Here is a 24,997-nt window from a genome sequence, read left to right as displayed (position 1 = left end):
CTCTCCTGTAGCCTTATGTGCAGTGATAATAAACCACTTCTTTATGGGAGTGGTAGTAAAATATTCCCACCTCAGAATGGTAGCTTTTTACTGCCATTTTGAACAGAACTAGGTTACTAATGAGAAGGAGGAGATGGGATATAGTCATTGCATCTGTCAGCTCGGAAACTAATAAAAAAACCCCAGAAATGCATCCAGTGAAAACCCAATATCTGTACATCTTCACAGATGTGAAGAGGTGTGATTCCACTTCCAGATGTGGACTATTTTTGATTTGCAGTCCGTCACCTATATGTTTGTTAGCTCTGTCCAAAAATTTGTGGGACAAACCAGATGTATTTCTGTCTAGTGTTTTCTGAGGCAGAAATACATACTCTTGTATCGTAGGTTTGTCAACCATTGCAGACCAATGGGTTCAACCTATATTACTTTGAAGTACTTCTGATTTGTTTGGTTTAGGTTCTAAAATTCCATAAATACGTAAAGAATCTTCAGATTTTATTGAGATATTTGCATGAGGAAAAGGGAATCATGGGAGATTATGCATGTAGCCCTGACCTTGAAGCATAGAAGTGTTTGGATCTCAGTTTTGGTGCTATTTCTCTAGATATTCACACTCTCTTCTGCATATATTTTGTAGAATTGCAAATATCTCAATGGAAATTGCAGTGAAGTTTGAAGAAATGCATCTAGGCAGAGCTAGAGCTCATCTTGTAGAGCAATGTAGATGTCCTACTGGTTATGCTGGATTGTCCTGTCAGGTATAGAATCCTTGAATACTTTTTGTGTGTCTAATAGTGAGATAATAAAAAAAGTTACTTAAACGTCTTTTAGAATTGTTTGTAACTGGATTATATATTTTTTACTTTACTCCCCTTACAAATAGAGCTGTGCTCCAGGATACTACAGGGGAAGGCATACAGAACTCAGTGTCAAAGAGCCTCACGCTCTGATAGCACCTTGTGTGCCCTGTCAGTGCAACAACCACAGCGAAACCTGTGATCCTGAAACTGGAAAGTGCTTGGTATGTACTATTTATAAATTTTTCTGTTGGTTTCACCTGAACATACTGTGGCAGTAACCTATGGAAGGAGTTTCTGGGCAAAGTATATGGCTGCACTATTTGGGTAAAGTATAATTCCCCCTGCAACTCTGAAAAATGGAAAATCTTTCCCATAGAGTCTGTTCAGTAAAATTATCAAGCTTTTTAGGAACTAACATCTTCCAAATAATTAATTATTTTAGTTTTAATTTTACTTTAAAAATAACTCATGTATCTGTTCAGTTTATCTGTTCTTCTGTGAGACTTTTTGAGCGTCTGTCCTTGATCTGGCCAAGGTCTGCTTAGTCACACAAAAAAGAAGTAAAGGGATCAGTAAGCCATACCACACCACAGACTGGGTAAAGTCAAATTCTGTTTCTCTCAGGAAGAGAATCCTCTGGGCAGCTTTAAGTGAGGCTTTTTTAACTCTGGAGACTGAAGTAATATAAAGATATGCCTCAGCTAAGTTAATTTGATTGCAAAGGGTTGCAAAGAGGGGCCACATCTGACTAATACATTGCCTCTCTCTTGTGTGCTGACAGCTCCATGGACAGCAAATTCTTAGCTAACCAAATAAGGCACATGAAGTCTGTTCTCTGGTATGGCTCAGTATTCTTTCCTAAGGGTTTTTACATTTTCTTTGTTTTTCCAGTGGTGAGTTGGTTAGTTCAAAGTCAAATTCAGCTGAATTCTCTCTGGAAGAGAGTTTTTTAAATGAGTTTCTTTAGTCCTTCGGGCTTTTGTAAACCGTTCTTTCGCTTTCAGGTTTGTCCTAAATTATGTAACTCATTAATAAGATCTATGGTTCTCATTTCTACAAGGCCGAAACATATAGATCTTTCACACTAGTGAATACTGGTCATTCTCTCTCTCAGCTTCTTGTCGCAGGGGTGGAAAGTCACCTACGTGTTAAGATTACTACTGAAACATTTTCAGCTGAGTAGTGTAAGCAAAAGCGATGGTTTTCACCTCTGACTTCTGCTCCTGTAAAATAGGAGGCTGCATTGCTATTGCTTACTGTCTTCGACTAACCTCTAAAACATACACACTCTCAAGAATATGAATCAAAAAAAAAAGGAAAAAAGAAAAAAATGGTTAAAAAAAGGGAGAAACTGAATTTTATTCACTTAGGGGACTAATCAAATTATTTTTATAATACCGATTTAGTGTTTTAATATTAATATCACTGTCTGTTGATCAGTACTGTTGACAAATTAAATATAGTGTCTGTGGATGGTCCTTGGTTTATAGCATTCATAGGTATTTGCTGAAACATTGAAACCTATATTTTTCATCCAGCTATCTTGTTTAATTTTTTCCATCAGTTTCTTCTTTCCCCTTTTTTTTTTTTTCCTTTTGAGGGTTTTTTGCTTTGTGCTGTGATTCCTTGGCCTGAATTGGATTAATAGAAGTAGAAATACAGAAACCTTAATGGAAATTTAGAACATAAATTAGGGCAGCCTGCCTGAGGGGGCATTCACATAAAAGAAAATATGCTGGCATTCTGTTTATTTTTGCATAAAAGGTTCCTCAATTCAGAGAATGCTGACCAATGGGTAGTGACATTTAGAGATGATTGTTGAAAACTGTACACATTTATCAATTGGCGGGAAGATAAAGTTCCTCTTGTTTGTTGTTGTTTTAAACTGTCTGAATTCCTTTTTGTGTGTCAGAACTGCAGAGATAATACAGTTGGTGATTACTGCAGTGCTTGTGCCCCAGGCTACTATGGGAAAGTAATTGGATCTGTCAACGACTGCTCTCTTTGTGCCTGTCCCAGAGCCAACCCTGTTAGGTAACCAGAACTTATTAAATCCAATGTACATTTTAGTGTTCAGGATTTCTTGTGCTGTATGCCCCACCTTCTACTCCCCCCATGCTATCACAACAGGAGTTAGTTATCATTACATGTCCTAAATTTTTAGATATTTGAAAGCTACCTATTTTAGTAAATGAAGCTTACATTCCGAGTTGTTCACAGCTAGTGGCAACTTTGTGAGGTTTTAAAATAAAATGATTAACTGATAGATAAGTCAAGATAAGAGTAGATCAGTCACATAGAATATTTTATAGATAATGGAGTTAGTTGTTCTGACATGATTTAATTTCAAATGTGGGTCTCTCTCGTCATTCGAAAAATAATGCTTTTTTATTTACAAAGATTCAGGCCACCTCCGGTCAATGCAGGAACTTTTCATGTCCTAGGAGAAGAACAAGTACCCTCTTGTTTGAAATTTACACATCTGTTTGTTTGGTAGTGGAACAGTTAACTTCATATTTTGAAAATCAAAATGCTGTGCAGGCTGTTTTTTCTCCAGAAGCTTGAAAAGCATATTTGTTGTTGGCTTTGGGATAATTGAATCAGAATAAGAGTCTAGCAACTCTGACGTTCTCATGCAAGTCTCAGTTAGATATATACCATAGCCATACCATGCAACACCCATTTTTCTTTGTCTTATATTTTAAAAAGAAGGCCATAAGGTACTTTAACATGTTATACAGTAATGGAGTCACGTTGGGAAAGCAAACTTTTTATGAAACAAATAATTTAAAGTGCAAATTCTAGAGCACTGCATCAGATTGAATAGAGGATGCTGTTGCTTGCAATATTCAACCTGTGGCTGAAGGTGTTCTCTGTCCTTGTATGGTCTTCCGTTTATGTGCTAGCAGGTATTTGTTTATCCTTCCTCCAGTTTTAGTCCCACTTGTGTCCTGAAAGGTGCTCAGGATTACCACTGTGATGCCTGTCTCCCAGGGTATGAAGGACAGTACTGTCAAAGGTGAGTTACACATGATGATCCCATTTATCCCCAACTCCCAAGGACAGTTTGATTAATATGAGCCATATTTGTACGATGAGTAGATGATTCAGTGTTCATAAATATGAATGACTGCTCAAGGACTTAGGGTGATTTGTTAGTTACTGTTAAGAAGCCATTAATTAAAAACCTATCAGTGATTCTCAAAGATAAATATGACATCTAATTTCATGATGAATATCCCCTGATGTTCAGTGTCCCATTCCTCCCTGTGTAGGTGCTCCCTTGGCTATTATGGTGACCCTCAGCTTCCTGGTGGCAGCTGCCATCCGTGTCGGTGCAATCCAAGTGGCTCTGTTCATGTTAATTGTGATGGTGCAACTGGCCAGTGCCTCTGTAAACAAGGTGTGACAGGACAGCTCTGTGAGGAGTGTGAACCAAGACATCTTCTTGTGGAAGACGAGTGTCTTTGTAGGTGGTTTTTAAATTGTCGACTTCCCAATGGGCTTTGGTCTGTTCCAGTGATATTTATGTGTACATGATTTATTCCTTAAATGTTTTTATGATGTCAAGCCCTATTCTTTACATGAAAGGAAAGAAATTTTAACCACTTAATATTTCTGTAAAACAGAGGAGGTTGGACTAGATAATCTCCAGAGATCTCTTCCAACCTCAACCATTCTGTGAACACAGGGGAAACTACAGTAGAGATCATAACATCAGACAAGCCTTAAAATGGCTTATTTAGTGTTACAGACAAGTTTAAGGAAAGATAATTTTAATACTTTTTTGCTGTCTGTAGCATACCTTTATTTCTTTGAAAATGCTGAATTCCGATGTCATTAACCCTTTGGATGGGAGGTTGCTGTAGTAATACTTCTGGAGTTATCCAGAAATGTAGGCATTCTCCACCAATAATTAGTCATATTCCACCAATAATTAGTCATGTAATTCTTTATGAGAAGGTGGATAGCAGAAAGCCACAGCTAGTATAGTAATCTGCTTTTACAATGAATTGGGATTTAGGACTCAGATTTTGCTTTGTATAAGTAAAAAAACCCCAAGGAATAAATGGAATTACACCACAACAGGCTTGAATTTTCCATCTTCCTAACCCATTTGGGTGAATGTCAGTGGCATCACCCTGGATTTATGGCAATATAGCTAAACAGGCTCAATAAGCTTATAATGCAGCAAGCAGCTCAATAGCCAGCAGGATCAATAAGGCTTGAATGTGTGCTAACCAAAGGAGAGCATGTTTGGAATAGGTCCACTCTTGGGGCAGAAAGGCAGGGCAATATTACAAACCTGTATACTTAAAATTACTATACCTAATCACTCTTAACTCAAAAGGTAAAGGCACGTACTGTGTAAATCAAAATAAATTTCAGTATTTAGTGGCTTCTTTTTGATACTAATATTGCTTCCTCCTCTTAAAATGGTTTATTTAGCTTGTGATGACAACTGCACAGGAGTTTTGTTAAACAGTTTGGATAATCTCAACAAGGCCATACTTTCAATGAACCTCACTGGTGTTGCCCGTGTGCCCTATGGGATATTGTCAGAGTTGGAGAATGCAACAAAACAGCTGAAGGTAAAATGAAAAAATAGTAGAAATACTTAGCACACCTTTGAAGCAAAACTTGCAGCCACTCACGTGTGCCAGTAATTTACAGAAGCCTGCCTGAAGTTCATGGCTTGAATGTGTGTATGTGTAAGTGATACCACATTAAGACCATTACATTTGGTATAGAACTATACCTTAAGTTATTTAGCTGCCTGTATTACTTTCTTTTCATTTGTTGTACTAGCATTTAAATAAATGAATGAATATATTTTTCAATCAGCACTGTGATTATCGAATATGCTATATGTACGTGCTTCACGGGTATTATGTGCATCCCTAAGTCTGCCCAGACGTACAGAAAGGAAGGGGAATAATTTTCAGCAGTGAAATTGAAACATCAGGCCGGGTCTTTTCCCTTTACGGTCCCTTTCCTAAAGAGCTGCCAAGGCATATATCTCAAGGCTGTTTTCGCTAGAGTCCTCAGGAGGAGGGGGTCTGGCAGGCTGTGTCTCTGTTAGCCGGGGTGCCTGGGATGCAGCAGTTTGCTTTCCTGTTGGTTGTGTGCCCTACTCTGTCTTCCATCTCAGGACACAAAGGCCAGGTAGAATGTTTCAGTGCTGCTTGTGGCAAACTTTCCTTCCAGCTCCTCTCCCCCTTAAACAGAGCATGAAATACCACATTTTGTGGTTCTAGAGGGTCATTTACTGTTGCTGAGGTTTAAGTTCATGTGGTCTCTGCAGAAAGCCAGAGATAAACAGAATCCTGCCTGCTTCATGACCACTAAAATATACACGTTTATTGATAGGAGTCTGCTCAGCCATAAATCAAGCAAGACAAGCTCTAAGACATAAACAAAGCTATCTTCTTTGTATTCCTACATATCACAACAAAATCAAAATGATGTGAGACATCTTTTGCTGCTGGATTTGGCAAATTAAGGGTTTGAATTAAAATTTCATCTATTTAAGATATAAGGCAGACTTAATTCCAATCAATGTACTTGGAAATGTTAATAAATTACAACATTTGAAGGCAAACTTGATTAAATTACATGTTTGTGCTTCATCAGAGACACTCTTATCCTTTAGTTTTAGTTGGTAACATTTTAGTTATAAGGCTTCAGTTATGCTTCCCTTCCTTTATGTCATAAGACATAAACATACTGAATTATTGTAATACTTTAAGGATACAATTGACTTGCTTTCTGTAATTGTTTTCTGTTTGTTCAGGGGCATCATCTTCTGGGACTATAAACATTATTCAATATGTAACTTTTATTTAGCACTTAAATTATAAAACAAAGTCAAATCTTATTTTTCAATATTAAAATCAAATCAAAGCCAGCTGTCACTCTTCTGAAAGTGGGATGCTAAAAGCGATACAAAACCGCTTGTGACTATGATGTCAGTTCTGTTTATGTAAGGCCACAATGTTCTTTATACAACTTTATCTTGAGGGTAAGTTAGTAGTCCCGTAATTTTTCTCTGTTTGGAAACAGGTATTCCCCTCTTCTGGCTAATCAGAGATTACCATCCCTTTTGCCTTGTACCAAAGTAACGGTAGCCAGAAGCTAAAAAATCCCCAAGTTTATTTGTGTGAGTTACAGATCTTCCCTGAGGGGCTATCCCCTGCACTCTGTTGTGTCTTTGCCTCATGCTGGTCACTCAGGAACTCTAGTATTTCCTCTTTTTCTATGCATTAGGTGCAGGTCTTCCAATAATGAGAAAGTTAATCAAATTGCACCACCTGCTCCTCATTGCTTCTGAATATTCAGTCCATCTGAGGACTTCAGCAGTTTTGTTTTTCTAGTTAAAGCCTCTTGGTTTACTCCTCCTGACATACCTAGACATACTCGCTGTCCCATTTTGGGTTTTTGAACTGGGCTTTTAAAGAAACTTTGCTGTGCATTATCCCAGGAGGCTCAAGAGCGTCAGCTTCTGTTTCTCTTTTCACTTGTTCTTTCCTCATCCTGAGGAAAAGACTTTGAAATTTCCATTTGACACAAAGCTGTTGCATAGTCCTGTGTATCGCTTTAAAAAGTCAGGCAGAATGATACTTACTGTGGTATTTACAATGGTTGGCTCTGAAATATCTGAAATCTAAAAATAACCTTTCCCAGACTTGCTCTCTTTGTAAGACATGCCTTAAGTTTCTTTGCATCTTTAGAGAAGTGGTATTCTGTTGCAGGCCTTGACTGTATCAAATGTGATACATTTGGGTACAATGGCCTATTTATTGCCATATAGAACAGTTTTGAGGTGACCTTGGAGCCAAATACAGCCTATTATTCTCTCTTATTGGTGAGAGGATCTGCAGGGCTGCTTGTGTTAACTTACTGCGTCTGGAGGGCTAAGATCTTGAACTCCTGAGTGCCATGCACTGGGTTTTGACATGGGAACTAAGAGCTCTCCGAGGTTATCCTCACAGATATACTCTAGATGCAGCTGTTTTGACAAGACCAGCTGCCAGTACAGTAGCAGCTGTGGGACTGGATGGAAGACATTTAATATGATGGGCCTTGGAACTTCTCAAAGTAGCTTATTTGGGCAGCTCAGACTGTGTCGAAATTGAGATTCAGGAAAGCAGAAATTAGGCTTCCTCCTTATTACTCAGTTGAAAGAACGACATGTCTGGATCCTTGGTTTCTTATTTAAAGAAGTGACAGACTTCGTTGCATGAACTGTATGTGTGTAATTATTTTACATCATCTTACGTGCTTTGCAAATCAGTCATTTAAAACATATAAACAACCGAAATAGTGTGCATAGTTATTTTCTTCCCAGAACTTTTCCGGACATACAACAGAGTTCTTAAATTACAGTGTGGTGTTTCTTCTTGTTTCTTGTAGGGGTCTATAGTTCCTAGAGAAGATCCAGCTTACTCATTAGCTACAGCAAAAGAAAGTCTTTTGAGTTTATCAGGAGGAATTGATCAGCTGCATGAAGAGGTAGGTGCGGTCTTCTTTATTTGTAGCTTTTCTGGAGAAATCTTTTGAGATTTCAAGGGTACATTTTCAACTGTACCTTTGAGATTCATAGGTACACTCATAAATGTACCATTTATGGTACATAAATGACAAGAGCTATTTAGAAATTATTTTAAATCTGTAGAGTTCAGTGAAAGACTTCAGTCTGTTCTGTAGTCTTTCTGAGGAGGAGAGTTAATTGGTCTGTGGAATTCTTCTGCAAACTACAGTGTTTCATGATATTGTACAGGAGATTTACATGGTTGCTGTTAAAGTTCAGAGGTTTTTTGTACTGTGATCATTTAAGACCCTAAAACTGGAGAAAGGGATACTTTCTTCATGCTGGTATTAGCCTGGTGCTTATTCAATTATGTCACAGCTCAGTATTCACCAAAAAGTCTTTGATACCTATAGTATTGTGTTTAAAATGATCTCAGCAGAAGTAAATCTGTTGAAAATCCACATGAAAAGTAGACAACATTTATATTGCTTACTTTACTAAAGAAATAGCTTTGGTAGTTACAATCTTATTGATTATGAAAATAATTGATAACACAATTCACTGATATCAGAGGTGGGAACTTTCAATTAATTAAGGCATCTGCAAGCATGGAAACATCAGAGATTTATGAATCAGCTAGGCCTACCTCACCAAAAAACATTGTTTCCTCTCGCAAAGTATTCTCAATATTGGGAAAAAAAGTGTAAAACCATAGACAAATGTTGTGAATTAATCATGAATTAATTTTAGGAGAACTTTCAAAGATGATCTCTGGTTTTATTCTAGTCATCTAGATTTTTGAAAAAAGCTGGTCAGCTTAACACAATGACTCAGGAAACCAGGAATAAAAGTCAAGAACTGACTGGATTTATTGACACAGTACATACAACCATCAAAGGTATCCTGCTTTTAAGATATTTCCACTTCTTTACAGAATTTAGAAGGGTATTTCCTTTGCAACTCTTAAAGAACTATTTACATGGAAAGTGCTGCAGTTTGCACAGGGGGTTCCTGTATGCTCTTTTTTTAATGGTGTGACTAAATTGTTTGCTCTCCTACTTAGAACTTGCTGAAGTTGCTATGTCACTGAATGAAACACTGGGCCTGGATCTCCCGCTGTCAAATGCTACATCTCAGAGCCTGCAGGATGATATTTCTGCCCTTTTGGATGCCTTGCGCAAGAAAGATTTTGTTCAACAGCATCATAATGCTACCAGTGTCCTAAAGTAAGCCTGTTCTACTGAAAACTTCATTTCACATATGTCTATACTGTGCAATACTGCTTTTTGGAGAGATATCTGGAGAAACATTACACCATAATAAGAGGCATTGTGATGGATAACTAGCCCAGGTGGAGCTATATGAACTCTGAATTTGTAGTTACATTATTTGAAGATATTTGGGCATCCCATGTGATACTAATGCAGCCAAAGCCTGTTGCTTTGGACAAAGTTCCATTGCAATAAGTGAAAAGACTCAGTGGTTTTGGTTTGATTCAAATCTGGCCCTAATGCACATCTCCTTGTTGCTTTTGGCTAGGAAACGTCATAGAACTGTCTCAGTCAAGCCCAGGACATGTCAGTTCTGCTGAAGGATATGGAGATTTATTGTCACTGGAATATGTATCACATAGATTTGCAAATGAAACCAAGGCACTTGTTTCAACATTCTGAGCCACTGTTTAAGATTGTATTCCATTGTCTTGATTTGTCCCCAGTTAAGACTATTTTAAAATGGCGTTTATATTCGTTATTTATTAGTGCATATTGCCAGACTTGACAATATAAAAACATTGACTGCTCCAACAGTCAGCAAAATTTTTATTCTAACTTCAGAAACACTAATTATTGCCCTAGCCCACCAAAAACTGTAAGAATGTTAACATTGGCTTCAAGGGACAAAGATTTAGATCAGAGTGGAATATTTCTGAAAATTTGACTTTTCTTTATTAAGTGTTTTGGATTAGGCAGGATAGAATGTTTATACTGGTAGCATATCTGATTTTGTACAACAGACTTCTGTGCTTGTCCTTGTACTTAATATTAAATTGTATAGAAACTAAATGGAGTAGAATAGTACCATTTATTCTTATATTTATTAGGAACTTCAAATAGCATTTGCACTCACAAAAATGTCTCAAAATGACCAGTTGCGTAGTAATAGAATGTTCCGACTTTCAACATCAGCTTTTGAGCTGTTATACAAGGCATTTGTAAATTAACTTTTGCAATTACAGGCTTTATTGAAATTTCTGAAAGTTCTCTAAGTGTCCTTAGACAGATCGAAGAAGAGAGTTAATAAGATTTATAAGATTGTTTGCTCTGCAGAATTTATCATGCAATGCAGTTGTAAATTTAAAAGTGATTTAAAAAAACAGCTTGACAGTGCATTTTTCAAGGAGCAGAAGTTACCACATGGCTCACAGTTTACTGAGTTTGTGATGTCATACTGTCAAGCAATGTTTGTAACTCAGGTCTCCGCACATTTGCCATGTTAGGCAAAGTTCCCAAATAGCGTGAAATATAATCTTTTTACTCTACACTGAAATAGAAGCCACTACTGTCTGTAAAATACTTTCATTCTTGTAATTTTTTTAAGGCTGTGGCTTCTGAGTGTAAGGACTCTGAATTATTAGTGTTAAGAACACAGGCAACGCACATCTGCTATTCAATAAGGATGATGGAATGTGTTTTGCTGTGTATAATTGTGAAACAAACAATGCTTCTTTTGCTTTGGCTAAAGATCTATATGATTTGAAATCTGATTAAAAGGGGCAAACATTTTTGTAAAAGTATCATTACAGGAGTTGCAGTGTGCAGCGTATGTGCTGAAACAGAGAGAAACAAAGGAACTTCTAGGATCATTTTCAGTTCAATTCCTTCAATACTGGAAAATGTTCAAATGGAGATGTAGATATTCCCAAGTAGAACAGCTGAAGTGATTAACAACTGACAAATTTGGGGATGTTTGGTATTTCCTAGATAATGTCTGTTACTGATTTCAAAAGACAAAGTGCAGAGATTGCTCATTTTAGTGTCCATTTTAATAAGGCTATTTATTTTTATTTGATATTTAAAATTTTCAGGACTCTTGGGTATACGTGTTTCAGTTCTGGTTACTTGTTTCTTTCCAGTATCAATCCTCATAAATGATGTTTTGTTCCTACATTCAAAATATGAATCACTACAATTAAGACATAGAGCGGTCCCAGAGGGATGTTTCACAGAGGTTTTGATGTGGGGGATGTTCCAATTAAGTCCAAGCAAAAGTGATTTATCCTAGCCCCTTTCCCCTCTCGTAACCACATACAAAGTTTATGAACTGTATTCCTGCCCTCTCCCCAAGGCAGTCATCTTTTTGTGTGGTAAGATGAGTAACTAAGCTAATGTGTATGTATGTTATTAGAGAAAAAAACTGAAGACTTCCGTAAGAAGATGCATTTAAATTAATTTCACGTGACCCCAGTTTCTCCTCAAGAAACCCATGCTCAAGTTTCTCCTTTGCCATTTATTTATTTTTCTGATTCCTCTTTTTGTCAGAGCTGCAGAAAATTTGTTGATCCGGGTTCAGAAAGAATATCTTACACCCCAGCAGGAGCTTGCTGAATTGAAAAAGGATGCAAGCCAGCTCTTATCAAAGCACAACAGCAGACTGCAAGATGCCCAGGACCTGGTGAATAAGGCGCTTGCTAACATCAATGAGACCAGTCGCTTGTTTCCTCTTATCTCTAGTAACCTGGCAGAGTTAAATGTAAGACTGGACAACCATTGTTGCATAAGAAATACCAAATACGAAAGTGTGTTTAAAAGCTGCTTTTTAGACTTTATTATATTTGTATATGTTTAAACGTGTTAATATATGCAATACCTTAAAAACTCAAAGGAAAGCAGACCCCTGTTTGAAAACCAAAAACTGTTTATGTAATATGTGAACTCATCTGTACCAGCTGACTTTACAGACTACTATAAACCACTTGATTTATGCTGTAGGACAAGAAGCTAAATATAAAGCAAGGTGAAGAAGTCTCGACCATGCTCATTAAAGAAGGGAAGGACCTAGTGAACATTGCTGTTGCTCTCGCCCAAGATGTAAAGAACTCTACATCTGTAAGTTCTTAAGTTTTAACATCCTCTTTGATACTATCAGGTGTATTTTGCTATTGAAAAAATAAAGAAAACCATTTTGTTGTGCAGAACCTGGAGGGCCACCAGGATGGGTTAGTCCTGTGGAGCACCAAACTGCGACACCACGTGGATGAACTGGTGATGCAGATGTCTGTGAGAGGAGTGCTTGACCTGGTATACAGAGCCGAGGACCATGCTGCCCAGTTCCAAAGGCTTGCAGATGCACTAGAGAGGTAGGAAACTTAGAAATACGAATTCAGGAGAGATTTACAGTACTGTCTGTCAAATTTAATTTCGTCAGGTAGTAGCTTAATCCACTCAAGGAGTTCCATGTCCATGGCATGGGAGTTGGACTAGGTGATATTTAAAGGTTCCTTCCAACCCAAACCATTCTATGATTCTGTAATAAATTTTTTTTCGCCATTTCAAGTGCTCTTTATTTTTAATGCAATGCACCTTTGTTAAATGATATAGAGGGGGTTGATTAGTCTTGCATTTCATGTGGCTGGCTTACTACAGTATCTAATCAATTATTAAATGCTCAGTGAGTATAGTGTGAGTATAGTGTGAGTATAGTGTGAGTATAGTATGAGTATGCTCATGGTATGACTAGAGAAGCTTCTGGTCTGTGTATGAATACTTCCTGACAATGTATCTCTCAATCTCATCAAGAAGCTATTCCTGCTATGCCTCCATTTTGTTGCTTTCAAAGCATCTTGCAGAAATAAGCGGGTTGCAATCTCAAATCCACTCAAATGCAGTCCTAGAATTTGAAAGTTGGGAAGTCATTCCAGTTAATTCAATGGAAATTAATTTTCTATCCCAGGAATTCTTCTAGGCTTCTTGCTGTTTCGTCTTTTGAAGTCAGCAGATATTTGTGTTAACAGTTAAATCATAACAGATTGGAAAATTTGCATGTATTTTAAGTTTGAGAACAGAAAATTTTGCTCTCAGTAAGCCGTCAGATAAATTCAGTAAAGCAAAATTTAATACAGAATAGCTTTCAGATACTTACGATTTCTTTCTAGGCTCTGTATTTCTCTACTTTGCTTTTGAGCTCTAGCTAGGAACCTGTTCTGTTTAGGCGATGTAATTTGTTTGTTCTTCACGCAAAATGTCACTTAATTGGCTTTATAAATTTAAAATTGACCATAAACAAAAAGGAATAAAATAGAAAAAAAAATAGATTAAAGCCTTCTTTGGAGTATTTTTTTAGTTCAAAACAATGAACATAAAGCCCCTTATGCAACATAGGGCAAGGTGTGCTCAATTTTTGAGTGCATCATGTATTCTAGAAAGATGCACATGCTGTAACTTGAAGACATGGAATTTAGTGCTTGATTAAGATACTCTCACGAAAAGAGAATTACTTGTTAATGTTCTATCTAGTGGCCTCTCTAAAGTAAGAAATGTGACTCTGAACACAACTGCTGCTGTCTATACCCACTCCAGCGTTAAAAGTGTGATTGAAAGAACAGAAAGTTTGGCAGATGATGCATCTAGAGTTATGAATGGCCCCTTGGATTTAGTAAGTATCAATATTGGTATTTTAAGTGATATCTTTCCCTTTCTCATTTTGGAATACTTTTTCTAATTGTTTTTGCACTTGTTGAAATTTGAGTCTTCTTAACAGAGGCATGTATGGCAGCCTGTCCTACCAACTGGTATATACTGTATCTTGAATCTGTACTCCAAGGCAGTAACAGTATACCAGATTTCATCTTCTGTTTATCTTGCTTTTCTGTCTGCCACAGTACTGTCTACTTTTTTTTTGTTTGGTTTTTTTTAATGTCTAATGCATGGTTAGCTGGACTGTACTTGGTTCTATGAGTGTGTTTATATCAGTCATCTGACATGCATTCCTGTAGAACTTAAGTTCCCAAACCTTTGGCGTTCCCTTCCACTTTTGGAATCATTCAGCCACCTCCCTATTTGATCTGTCCCTCTTCCATTTCTATCTAGATATTCCCCACCATGGCCATTTTGCTTAGTCTAGGACTTTTTATAACCACATGTATGTTTATGTGTCAACTGCCATCCCTCTGTCTTCCAAGATTATCAGCTTGTTATTGAAACAGTAGATTAAAAAGACCTGAGCAGTTACCAGTCTGACCTTATTACTTTCGTAGTATTCTATTTACTCCCCTTTTATCTCATTCTGCTTTTTGTGATGGTAAACCCAAGGAAGGAATGGGCTATGTTTTACAAGTGTCATGCACGTGACTGGAGAAACAAATATGTGACTGTATTTACATGATAGTGATCAAAACAGTTGGCATTGTTTTGTGAGCTTGCGTGTTATTTTAGAGCACTCAGCCTTATTAAAGCTTTGTACAGTATAAATCCTTCAAGGTACTTTTGTAGATTTTCCAGTTGGAGAAATGGATTAAAAGAACACTTTAAAAACTGTGCTAGGATTTTTTAACTTAGGCCTGGAACTAGAATTACTGCTGTTCCAAAAGGTAACACTGAATCAGTAGCAGTGTTCAAACTAGAATTTGGTAGGGTTTTTTTCGCAGTCTTCTCTTTTTATTAACTCACAAAGAGATTCAATGTCACATTCTTGGAAAAATGGTTACAACTTGTACTTTTTTTAATTGATGCTTAATAAGGTAATAAATAGAATATCTCATAAATAACGAGACTGTTCAGTAACTTGAAGTAGAATCCGCAGATACTTTAATGCTTTCAGTTGAATTTCTGTTTTTCATATGTGGCAACTGACGTCTGTGTTTTTCAGCCAGAGGAGTCTCTCAGTCTTCTTGGAAAAGAAACTCTACTACTTAGCTCCAAATTTCAGAATGAAGCTAAAAATCTGAATAAAAAAAGTGATGGTCAGTTCTTCAGAGTTCGCATTTCTGCCTCTATTTCTTTTTCTGTATCCTGTTTTGTGGGGGTTTTACTGTGGTTTTTTTTGGTGTGTTTTTGGTTTCTTTAAATGAGCATAAACTAAGATAAAATCCTGCATATGACTACATACACATTTTTATACCATTAAAATTAATGTATTATGCAGTCATGTATTATTTTAATTTTTTAGGTAAGAATATAATTTTTCTCCGTAAACATGTAAAAAATTGGCCTTCACTATACCTCATTTACCTCCAAGCAATGCTTTCTTTAAATGACTGTTTTTCCAAATGTTACGAATTAAATCATTAGGGATTGTGCAGTAGACGAAGAACAAACATAATTCTTGAAGAAATACATTCATCCAATTTTATCTAATAAATCATGGATTACACAAGTATGTAGGATGATATATTTAAATCAGAATCATTTTTACTTGTTCTTTCTAGACAGCTGAAATACAGAAACAAGCTGAACTTTTTTTGTCTGTACAAAGTGCCTTTTGACTCAGAGTCCCTCTATAAATTCTGAAATCACTTTGGGTTTTTTTTGTTACTCCAAAGAGACAGCAAAGCGTTGGAGTCTGCACTATGGAAGTTCAAAAAAGCATTTTGAACACAAAGTTTGTGTGGGAGCAGAGGCTGGCCCTACGGGAAATTTTGGATGAAATTGGACAGAAAATGAATGTCTCACAGAGATAAATTGTAACTGTAAAATGGTCTTTGCTTTTAAAATCAATGGCTTTACAAATATGTATGCATTTTATGTAATTCAGATGGACAGAATACATACCTTTTTTTCCCTTCTGTTCTACATATTTTTATTTTTAGTGAGAGGATTCTGCAAACAGATCACAAATAAATAAAAGAAAAATGCTTCTTTGAATGCCTCCTGTCAGATATAACAAAAAGCGAAGAACATCATAAAAATTGTTCACAATCATGAAATCATTTTAATTTATAGTATTTTTCTGACTATGTTTCTACCAATTCTGTCTGATGGAATTGGCCAAAAAGCATAACTTTGAATGGAACAGTTCCTAAAGGAGCTTATCCGTGCATACTGCATTCATTTTGCATTTCTGTTTGTAAAATGCTCTTTCTGTTGAAAAAAACAAAAAAGTGCCATTAAATGAGTGAATACTTGTTATCCCTAAACATCGGGTTTGTGTGGGTTGTATGGTATTTATTTATGCCCAGAAAAATCATACTTATTTCTTTCAATAGGCCTTTTATTTGGATTGAATGCATTGAACAAAAAAGTAGAAAAGATTCAGAAAAGTACTAATAAAATTGTCAACCAGCTTAATGATTCCCTGGTGACACTAAGAGCATTGCCTAATGGTAAGTGAAATTTATATTGGCATTTTCCTTATTACAGAACCATCTAGTACAATCCTAATTCTGTTCATTGTCTGATTGCAGAGATCTAGCAATAAACTATACCGGAAACTTGTTTGGCCTCATGCCTTACAAGGAATATTTTCCATTTTTTTAGGAAACCAATGAAACATAACTGGGTTATTATATAAGGCCTGTAGTCTTATTCCCATTTCACACTGCTGTAAATCAGGAGGGGCTCTGAAAGCAGTATAATTACAGTGATGAGAAGAGAGTGAAGTCCTAGAATATTTAATCCCGCATGGACAGAAATTTACGCGTGGAACTGTGAGGTTTTGCTTTCTTCTGATAGCTTCTTTCAAAATTGTTTATACTGCACTGTGAATCTTATAATCTGCATCTAAATGTTTTCTTGTTGTGAGCGCAGATTTCATTTAACCGAATAAAATGTTCTTTCTGTGCTTTTCCAAAACAAAAAAAATCCCTTATTAGAAAAAAGTTATTATTTTGGAGAAAGGCAAGACCTAGTGTTCATGGAAACTGATAGAGAAAAAAGTCTTTGAAGTTGTGAATAAGAGTGTCTGAAATGCTTTGCCAACCTTAGTAATGTTTTTTTTTTAAGGTAGAAAAACACTCATAAGGGCCTCCTGCCTGGGTTGTTGAGTTGTAGTGTATGTCCAGATTAGAATGCTAAATCCAAAGCTTTGAAATACCTATTTTAGAATTCAGGCTTTTAACTCATTCTAAAGGGTGATATTAGTGATAAAGTTAACGCTGGGTATTAATTGCAGGATGCTGTCTGATGTGGAGCTACACATTGAATGTGTTAAGGCATTATTAAAATCATAAAACAGTCCTCCTGAACTCATAGCTTAATATTGTATGATGTCAGGTTTTTTGTTACATTTCTTGAAGTTTTCTCTCTTTTTTTTTTTTTTTTTTTTATCTGGGCAGAGATTCATGGTGTTGTTGCCCTCTGTATAGGGTATTGGTTGTGAAGGAGGATCCCTGCAGACCTAAATCAGGTTTTTTGTGCCAGCTGCAGCATCTTCCCACTATTTCAGGCACAGGGGAGTCTAAGGGGCAGGTTGAGATTCGGAGTGGTGTGCTCACTATATAAGTGATCGTAGCACAAAGCAAAGGGTGCAATAGACCTTCTGCCTCACCAGCTTTCTGTAGATTACACAGTCACAGAATGATAAGGGTTGGAAGGGACCTCTGGAGATTATCTAGTCCAACTTCCCTGCCAAAGCAGGTTCACCTAGAGCAGGTTGCACAGGTGAGAAACATAACATTCAAAACATAAGTCCCAGACTAGTTAATGTGGGTGGCAACACTCATTTAGGGAACTTAAAACACTATGAGCCTTATGTAGTCATATAATCTTCCTGCTGGGACAGGCAGAATCAAGTTCTCCATCACTGCATTCTGTGTCTATGTTGTATTCAGAGCTGGTCACGAAAAATATAATATTTTTCCTAGAATTCAAAACTTGGATTAATCAAGTCTTTTGATCAAAAGATGTGAAAATCTAAACTGATGAGTCTTAATTAAAATTCCCGCAAATTCTATTATTTATTTATATGTATAATATAGTTTATTATTATATACCTCTGTGCATGTGTGCGTGTATGCATGAACAAACATAACTATATCTATATAACTATATCCATATCTGTATCACCAGCTTGGGAACATTTACCATGTTTTTTTGTTGAGGACCATAGCCATGGCCATTTTCCAACTTAATAACTGGGCGAGAGGAGTTGTACCAGCCTCCTGGCACTCCAGCTTCACACTCTCCACTCTGTAAGCCATGATGCGTTCAACAGTTAAGCAAAATTAGATCATAGTAGGTCTTGGTTTGGAACTCCCCTCACAGACTGAAGAACACAAACAAACAAAAATATAACTTTTACTATGAAAGGAATGTAACTGACTTCTAGTGTTTTGACTATATTTGTAAGTGTGTTGTCATGAAGCCAGGCATTTATTACTCCCAAGTATGCATGAAAGCTGTGATTTTTTTTTTAACCTGGGAACTGTGTTTCAGATACAAGGAAATACATGCTTGAGGTGAAAGAGCTGGCTGTGTCTGCAAACACCAGTACCGTGGTGGGTTTAAGTCACTTTGGGGATTTCAGTCAAAAGCTGCTGAATACTTCTTCTACATTGTCCCGAGTTAATGACACATTGAGGAAAACTAATGAACTTATAACTGATTCATCAAAAGCTGGTAAGTTTGCTGCTCCATTGCTCTTTAGAAATGTCACTGCTTGCAGAAGCAGTACTAATATTCAATTTTAATAAGCATTAAATAGGAGTCTGATGGACTGAAGGTTTCTTCCTAATTCAATAAAAATGTGCTAACTTTTAAAAAGACCTCTAGAGGAGCCACATGGGATACCCGTAAGTATGCATATTCCTTACTGATGTTTAAAATTGCTGAAAAAAAATGATCAAAACCAGGCCACCTTGGCTAAGTATTTTAGCAATGAACAGTACATTCTCTTTCAACCTGCGTCAACATTTCATTTATGTTTTTGCAGCAATCACAGCTGAAAAACAAGTTAAAGAAGTCGAAGCACAAGCAAGTCTTTTATTGGATCGTCTGAAACCTTTGAAAATGCTAGAGGAGAACCTGAACAGAAACCTGTCTGAAATTAAAGAGCTCATCAGCCAGGCCCGCAAGCAGGCAGCATCAGTAAGTTCCATCATCCCAGACTTAACTGGCCTCGCTTTCACTGTTAGCAGGGAAGTTCTTTTGAGATAAAGAGCCTAAAATTATTTACTGTAAAAGTACCTGGTTGTTCCAGGGTCTCACTGAAGTCCAAGAGCACCGACTGATGCTAAAAGCATACCGGAAAGGCTGTTGGTACATTTTATAATTTTAGCTTCAAGTTTTTTATTGCATTTGTGAGTCAGAACAGCAAGGCAATAATTTATTTACTATTTCCTTTTGTTTCCTAAAAAAATAATGAAATACACTATGTCAGAAAGCAACCACAGAGATATTTTGGTGAGAAAGAGACAAGTGAGGGGATGGTGCTGCAATTATTTTTAGGACAAGATGTTAATTTCTAAGCTTATTTTAGAGATTGATGTGGGGTACCTCCATATAACATCAAGTATCATTACAAATCTTTTAACAAGAGTGTTGATTCTATCAATAAATTTGCCATGGTATGTCCATATGTTCTTTGCAAGAAGCTACCATGCATCCAGAATACTTTAAGATAAATAATATACTTGTTTTTAAATCTCTGCTCCCCCCTTAAAGACAACAAAAGTGAATCAACTGTACTATGGGCCTCATTAAACTGTGATGGGAATACGAAAATGGCTTTACACTCAGTAATTTTTGGCATGCCTTTGGCTTCAGTATGGGTATGTTATTGTAAAATTTAGGGAGGTTTTGTTTTAAAAAATAAAAGGCTTTCAGTTCTTTCTGCAAATCTCTTTAATTATATGGTTATTGCTTCTCTGTCACAGTCTACTGAAGCTTAATGAATCCACTGCAGAAAAGACGGAGTAATAGTCTGAAGTGTCATAAAACACAGAGGTTCCTGGCAGGATGAAAAGAAGCCTTAGCAAAATCCCCTTTTCCAATTTTGAGAGTTTGTTCTGTTGTTTTGTAAACTTTTATTAGAGGAGAGAAAGTTTATATATCTGTTTCCATACACATATGCCCACGTGTGCTTTATGTATTCAGTTGTTACAGGCGTATTCAGTGAAGTTGATTAAGTTAAGGCTTTTCTGTTGTTAAAATGGGTTTTGTGTCAATACACTACCGAGCTCCTTGGAGTCTGGCTGCATTTAGCTTGCGTTGATGTCCCATCAATACACTAGACAGTGTTTACCTTGTAATATATTCACAAATGTATTCTTTGAATAATCATGTAGACTGTTGTAAAACTTTGAAATAACCAGAATTATTGCAGACTGTCTGCCTTATACATTTTTTTAAAAAAATTTTCTCTTAACATAAACTAGAAATGATGTTTCCTTTTTTTTTCCCCAAAAGGTTTTGAATTTCTCTATCTTTATTTTCTGATATTATTTATTATTACAATGGCTTTTACTGACATATGGGCTTCTGATGCAAGATTTATTCTTATTTTTTGAGGTGTTTGAATAGTTTAATTTACTGGCTTCAAATCTCTTAAATGAATGAGTGAATTATGACAGAGTTCGTTCTTTTCTATTTGTGAATCTCCTTGACAAGTGATACCTAGGAGACTGCTAAGTTCTAACCCAGGTGGCAATACTTAGGTTGCATGAAAGTATCTCAGCAAATGGCTTGCATTTGTTGGTCAGAAGCTAAGTACATATTCCAGAAATATGTGCTGTGTACACTGAGACTTGTTTAGATTCCATTTCCTCCTTTCCCCCTCCAGATTAAAGTTGCAGTATCAGCAGACAGAGATTGCATTCGTGCCTACAAACCCCAAATTTCATCGACGAATTACAACACCTTGACACTCAATGTGAAGACTGCTGAACCAGATAACCTCCTTTTCTACCTGGGTAGCAATGGAAAGGTAAGTTTCTGGTGTACATTTGCTGAAGGTGTCAGATATTTTAAATGACCATATATAAGTTGTTTCCTACTTGACTTCGAACTAAGTATCCAAGTGAGGGAGGCTCCTTGCCAACAAATGTGTTCACTAGGTAGGGGTGGAAATATTTTTGTGCCTTAGATGATTCCTGAGATTCTCAAAGGTAGAGAATAAAAGCACTTGAAAAGGAGCATTATGGCTCACTGTCACATTGCCCTCCTCTTCCTTCTCTACGTAATCCTAACAAATGCACAGCTTTTAGCTCCTTGTGGCATGCTATCACGTGAAAGTACTTTTTCACCGACTGGTAAATCACTTCACATACGCTCAGAAGTGCATATTTCTGTATGCACTATATTATCTATAGATACATAAAAACATCATGTTTTTATATATCTATAAAGAAAACATTCACCCACTTGTATCTAAACTGAATTTTTTTGTTTCATTAAAAGTAAAAGTGAGTAAAAACTTCCTGGGCCCAATTTTGCTAAAAGTCAGCTCCTGTAATAGGGGATGTAGGGACTTGAATCTGGAAAGACTTTCTCAATGTTACATGTTAAAATACACAAAACAGAAACTGCACATTTGGTGCCATGTATTAGAATAAGCCCTGCTGTTTTTCAGACAGACTTCCTTGCAGTGGAGATGCAACGTGGTAAGGTAGCTCTTCTTTGGGATTTGGGCTCTGGATCAACAAGAGTGGAATACCCCGATTTTCAAATTGACAACAACAAATGGCACAGAATACATGCAAACAGGTAATTAAAATAAGAATGGCATAAATGTTGGTTAGGAAAATTGATTTTATTTTTTGTGAGTGAACTTGGCATAAATAACACAAACTATCTTCTGAGGTTTTCCAGTGACAAGATTTTTCTCGTCCTTAGAAAAAGAAGCTAGTAGCATTTGTTGATTAAGCCTGGTGATTTCCAAAACTATTTATTAGTATTTGTACTTGGCAGGTTTGGAAAAACAGGTACACTCAGCATAGAGGAAATGAACTCCAATCAGAAGCCTTCATCTAAATCTGCAACCTCTCCAGGGACAGCCAGCATACTGGATGTTAACAAATCAACCTTGATGTTTATTGGAGGACTTGGAGGCCAAATCAAGGTTAAATTCTGAGATCAGCATTCTGTAAAATGTTTTTATCATGTTTGAGATACACTTTTGACTTAGAAATAATTCCATGAATTGGTTACTTCTTCAAGAAATGCCAGGTACTCTGAACATAAAGCAGAGATGCTATAAGGATGTCCTAGTATCCTGAAGTTAATTTTCCCTGGAAAAGTGTTAAGTGGTAATTAGGCCAGGCTGTGTGTGCATGCATGATACATAGACATTACACAATGAATTTGTTTTTTGTTTCCTTCTTCCATGGCTTCTTTTAGTTTGCCATTGTTATTTATGCTATGAGGCATGTAAGTAGGTCAAGGACATAGTTATAGTTATACTTTTTCACTTGCTGCAAAACTAATCTATTATGATTTAAATGGTAATTGTTAATAGTTATGCTAAAACGTGTTGTTCTTTTATTATGATTTATATCTAACAAAGTTAGAGTACAAGGAAAACAACCAAGCAAAAATTTGGCTGCATAATTTTCAGAGTACTTAACTTTAATTGTGTTCATAAAGTATTTCTTGTCTTACAGAAATCACCTGCTGTTAAGGTGACCCATTTTAAAGGGTGCATGGGAGAGGCATCCCTGAATGGCAAATCTATCGGTCTTTGGAACTACATGGAAAGAGAGGGCAAGTGCAATGGCTGCTTTGGAAGGTATTTGGACTCTCTTTTTTGTAACAGATTTAGAGTAATTTACATCTGTAATACATATTTCTGTGTTAGCTGAAAATAATGAACTTGGACAAATTGCAGTGTTTCATTTATCATTAACTTCTGAACACGAGTTCTGAACACACTAATCTGAATGTGCCACTGGTGTCAAATAATTTCATTGTATGGAATTTTGTTACTTGATTAATCACTTTTTCAGAGGAGTTCTATTGCTGTGGTCTACTTTGTGCATTGCAAATGGGGACTGCCAGTGAACCAAAATATTTTGGAATCTTTGTTTTCCAGTAATTTCCAGCAAGATAATTTTTCTTCCCTAGGGCAAGAAACAATGTAAAGCAGTCTTAAAAAAAACCAAACCACCAACCAAAACCATAGCAAAACTGTAGCACCGAACTTGCTACTGTTCTTGTAATCGTTGTGGAAGGAGACTGGAGACTGTACTATTTTTATGTTTAAGGAATCGGAGAGAAATACTCTTGACCATATTCCTTTTGCAGAACGTTTCATGGAGAAACAGCAGAGGGTGCTGCTTGATTGTATGAGATATTTTTTACAAGTATTATGTTGCAGGGAAAGGGACTAATAGGAAATTTATTGTAAGTGCAATTATGCAAAGCATTTTGATAAATGGATGATATGTTTTAAGTAAGAGGCTGTATGTTGTAACAATTATTTTTTCCCTTAAGAAATTGTTGGTTTTTTTCATACATCAGGGAAGAACATTTTTTTATCTTGTATACTTCCTTCCCCATGGCTAAATCATGTATTGTGAGATTCTATAATGAAAGTGGCCTTTGGCTGGAATCCTTCAATTACTCGTTCATAACATCAAGATTCAAGTCTCTTTCCACACTTTCTAATCACACTGCCTGGTGGCCACACCAATTGATCTAACTTTTCTTACATTTTATATAAAAATGACTGGAAAACCACAAATTTTCAGTTAACATTTTTAACTCTGTTTTCTACTTCTGTAGCCCACAGGATGAGGACACTTCATTCCATTTTGATGGCACTGGATACTCAGTTGTGGAGAAGGCACTCCGCTCAACCGTGACTCAGATAATAATATTTTTCAGTACCTTTTCACCTAATGGGCTGCTTCTGTATCTTGCTTCAAATGGCACTGTAAGAAAATGGATCCGATTCTTAAGCTGTCAAAAACTATGTTTAGACCACTCGATGGTTTCTTGCTTTCTTCTTTGTTATTTTTCAGCTTGTGTATGTTAAAACATGTTATTATCTTTGTGTAGATTATCACCTGTGATTGACATCATACTCCAAAGGAGTAAAGACAGGAACCCTAGAGATAACTCTTCAGAGCAAATATTCTCATATACTAAGGGCAAAATTAAGCAATGAAAAATATTTTCCTAATTTTTTTAATTCTAGACTCAAATGAATGATTATTTAACTAAAGGCAAGAAAGGGAACAGTAGGGACAACAAACTAGTTTTGTTCAATTGGAGGAACCTTTGCAGAATGTAAAATCTCTTGGAAATGAGCTTGCCAGAAAGATAATATGATACTGAATAGGCATATTGAATTAAATCCATAAGACGGCAATTCAGTAAACTGAAATAAATTAAATAGAACTCCCTGCAACAGCAATATAACCTAGACCCATCTGCAGACCTTCATTGTCATGTCATGCAGTTTACCGCGTACTTAAGTGCTGGTTTTCCTTTTCCTGAAGGAGGATAAAGCTTTGTTTAGATACAGATTGTTTCGGAATCACTGCGTTATTCATTTCCTTTGTTATGTACTTACTGCCTGAATGTATTGCACAACGATATCTGACTTAAGTTTTACAGTGCAGAGGGGGCACTTCTAATACAATTCAGAAAGTCATTTTTTACTGTGTGAAGAAGCAAGCATTTCTGCAAGAAGAAAAGCTTCTTGCAGAAAGAGCATTCTATGTTTGATCGTTATGCTAACAGTCAAATCAAATTACTCTCACCTTCACCCAAAAAAAAAAAGGCAAATCTGA

The 24,997-nt window shown here is 36.5% G+C and overlaps 1 protein-coding gene across 3 annotated transcripts in view; it reads left to right on the top strand.

Annotated features, from left to right (window-relative positions):
- Positions 1-24,997, top strand: part of LAMA1 (laminin subunit alpha 1) — a 108,618-nt gene that overhangs the window by 67,081 nt on the left and 16,540 nt on the right. For all 3 annotated transcript variants that reach the window (XR_008464753.1, XM_054190708.1, XM_054190709.1), the window contains exons 28-49: positions 641-761; positions 887-1,024; positions 2,716-2,837; positions 3,736-3,822; positions 4,079-4,272; positions 5,253-5,395; positions 8,217-8,315; positions 9,121-9,232; positions 9,398-9,560; positions 11,874-12,084; positions 12,324-12,440; positions 12,528-12,691; positions 13,848-13,986; positions 15,199-15,292; positions 16,535-16,651; positions 18,702-18,884; positions 19,198-19,352; positions 21,046-21,189; positions 21,835-21,968; positions 22,173-22,323; positions 22,865-22,989; positions 23,985-24,135. Coding sequence is in view for 2 of the 3 variants with exons in the window: in XM_054190708.1 (XP_054046683.1) it covers positions 641-761; positions 887-1,024; positions 2,716-2,837; positions 3,736-3,822; positions 4,079-4,272; positions 5,253-5,395; positions 8,217-8,315; positions 9,121-9,232; positions 9,398-9,560; positions 11,874-12,084; positions 12,324-12,440; positions 12,528-12,691; positions 13,848-13,986; positions 15,199-15,292; positions 16,535-16,651; positions 18,702-18,884; positions 19,198-19,352; positions 21,046-21,189; positions 21,835-21,968; positions 22,173-22,323; positions 22,865-22,989; positions 23,985-24,135 (3,064 nt within the window). In the remaining variant the exon portion in view is untranslated. The remainder of the gene's footprint in view (positions 1-640; positions 762-886; positions 1,025-2,715; positions 2,838-3,735; positions 3,823-4,078; positions 4,273-5,252; positions 5,396-8,216; positions 8,316-9,120; positions 9,233-9,397; positions 9,561-11,873; positions 12,085-12,323; positions 12,441-12,527; positions 12,692-13,847; positions 13,987-15,198; positions 15,293-16,534; positions 16,652-18,701; positions 18,885-19,197; positions 19,353-21,045; positions 21,190-21,834; positions 21,969-22,172; positions 22,324-22,864; positions 22,990-23,984; positions 24,136-24,997) is intronic.

The sequence above is a fragment of the Rissa tridactyla genome, chromosome 2 (assembly GCF_028500815.1).
Source record: "Rissa tridactyla isolate bRisTri1 chromosome 2, bRisTri1.patW.cur.20221130, whole genome shotgun sequence".
In the NCBI taxonomy this organism is placed as follows: Eukaryota; Metazoa; Chordata; class Aves; order Charadriiformes; family Laridae; genus Rissa; species Rissa tridactyla.
This window is presented reverse-complemented; position numbering and strand designations above follow the sequence as displayed.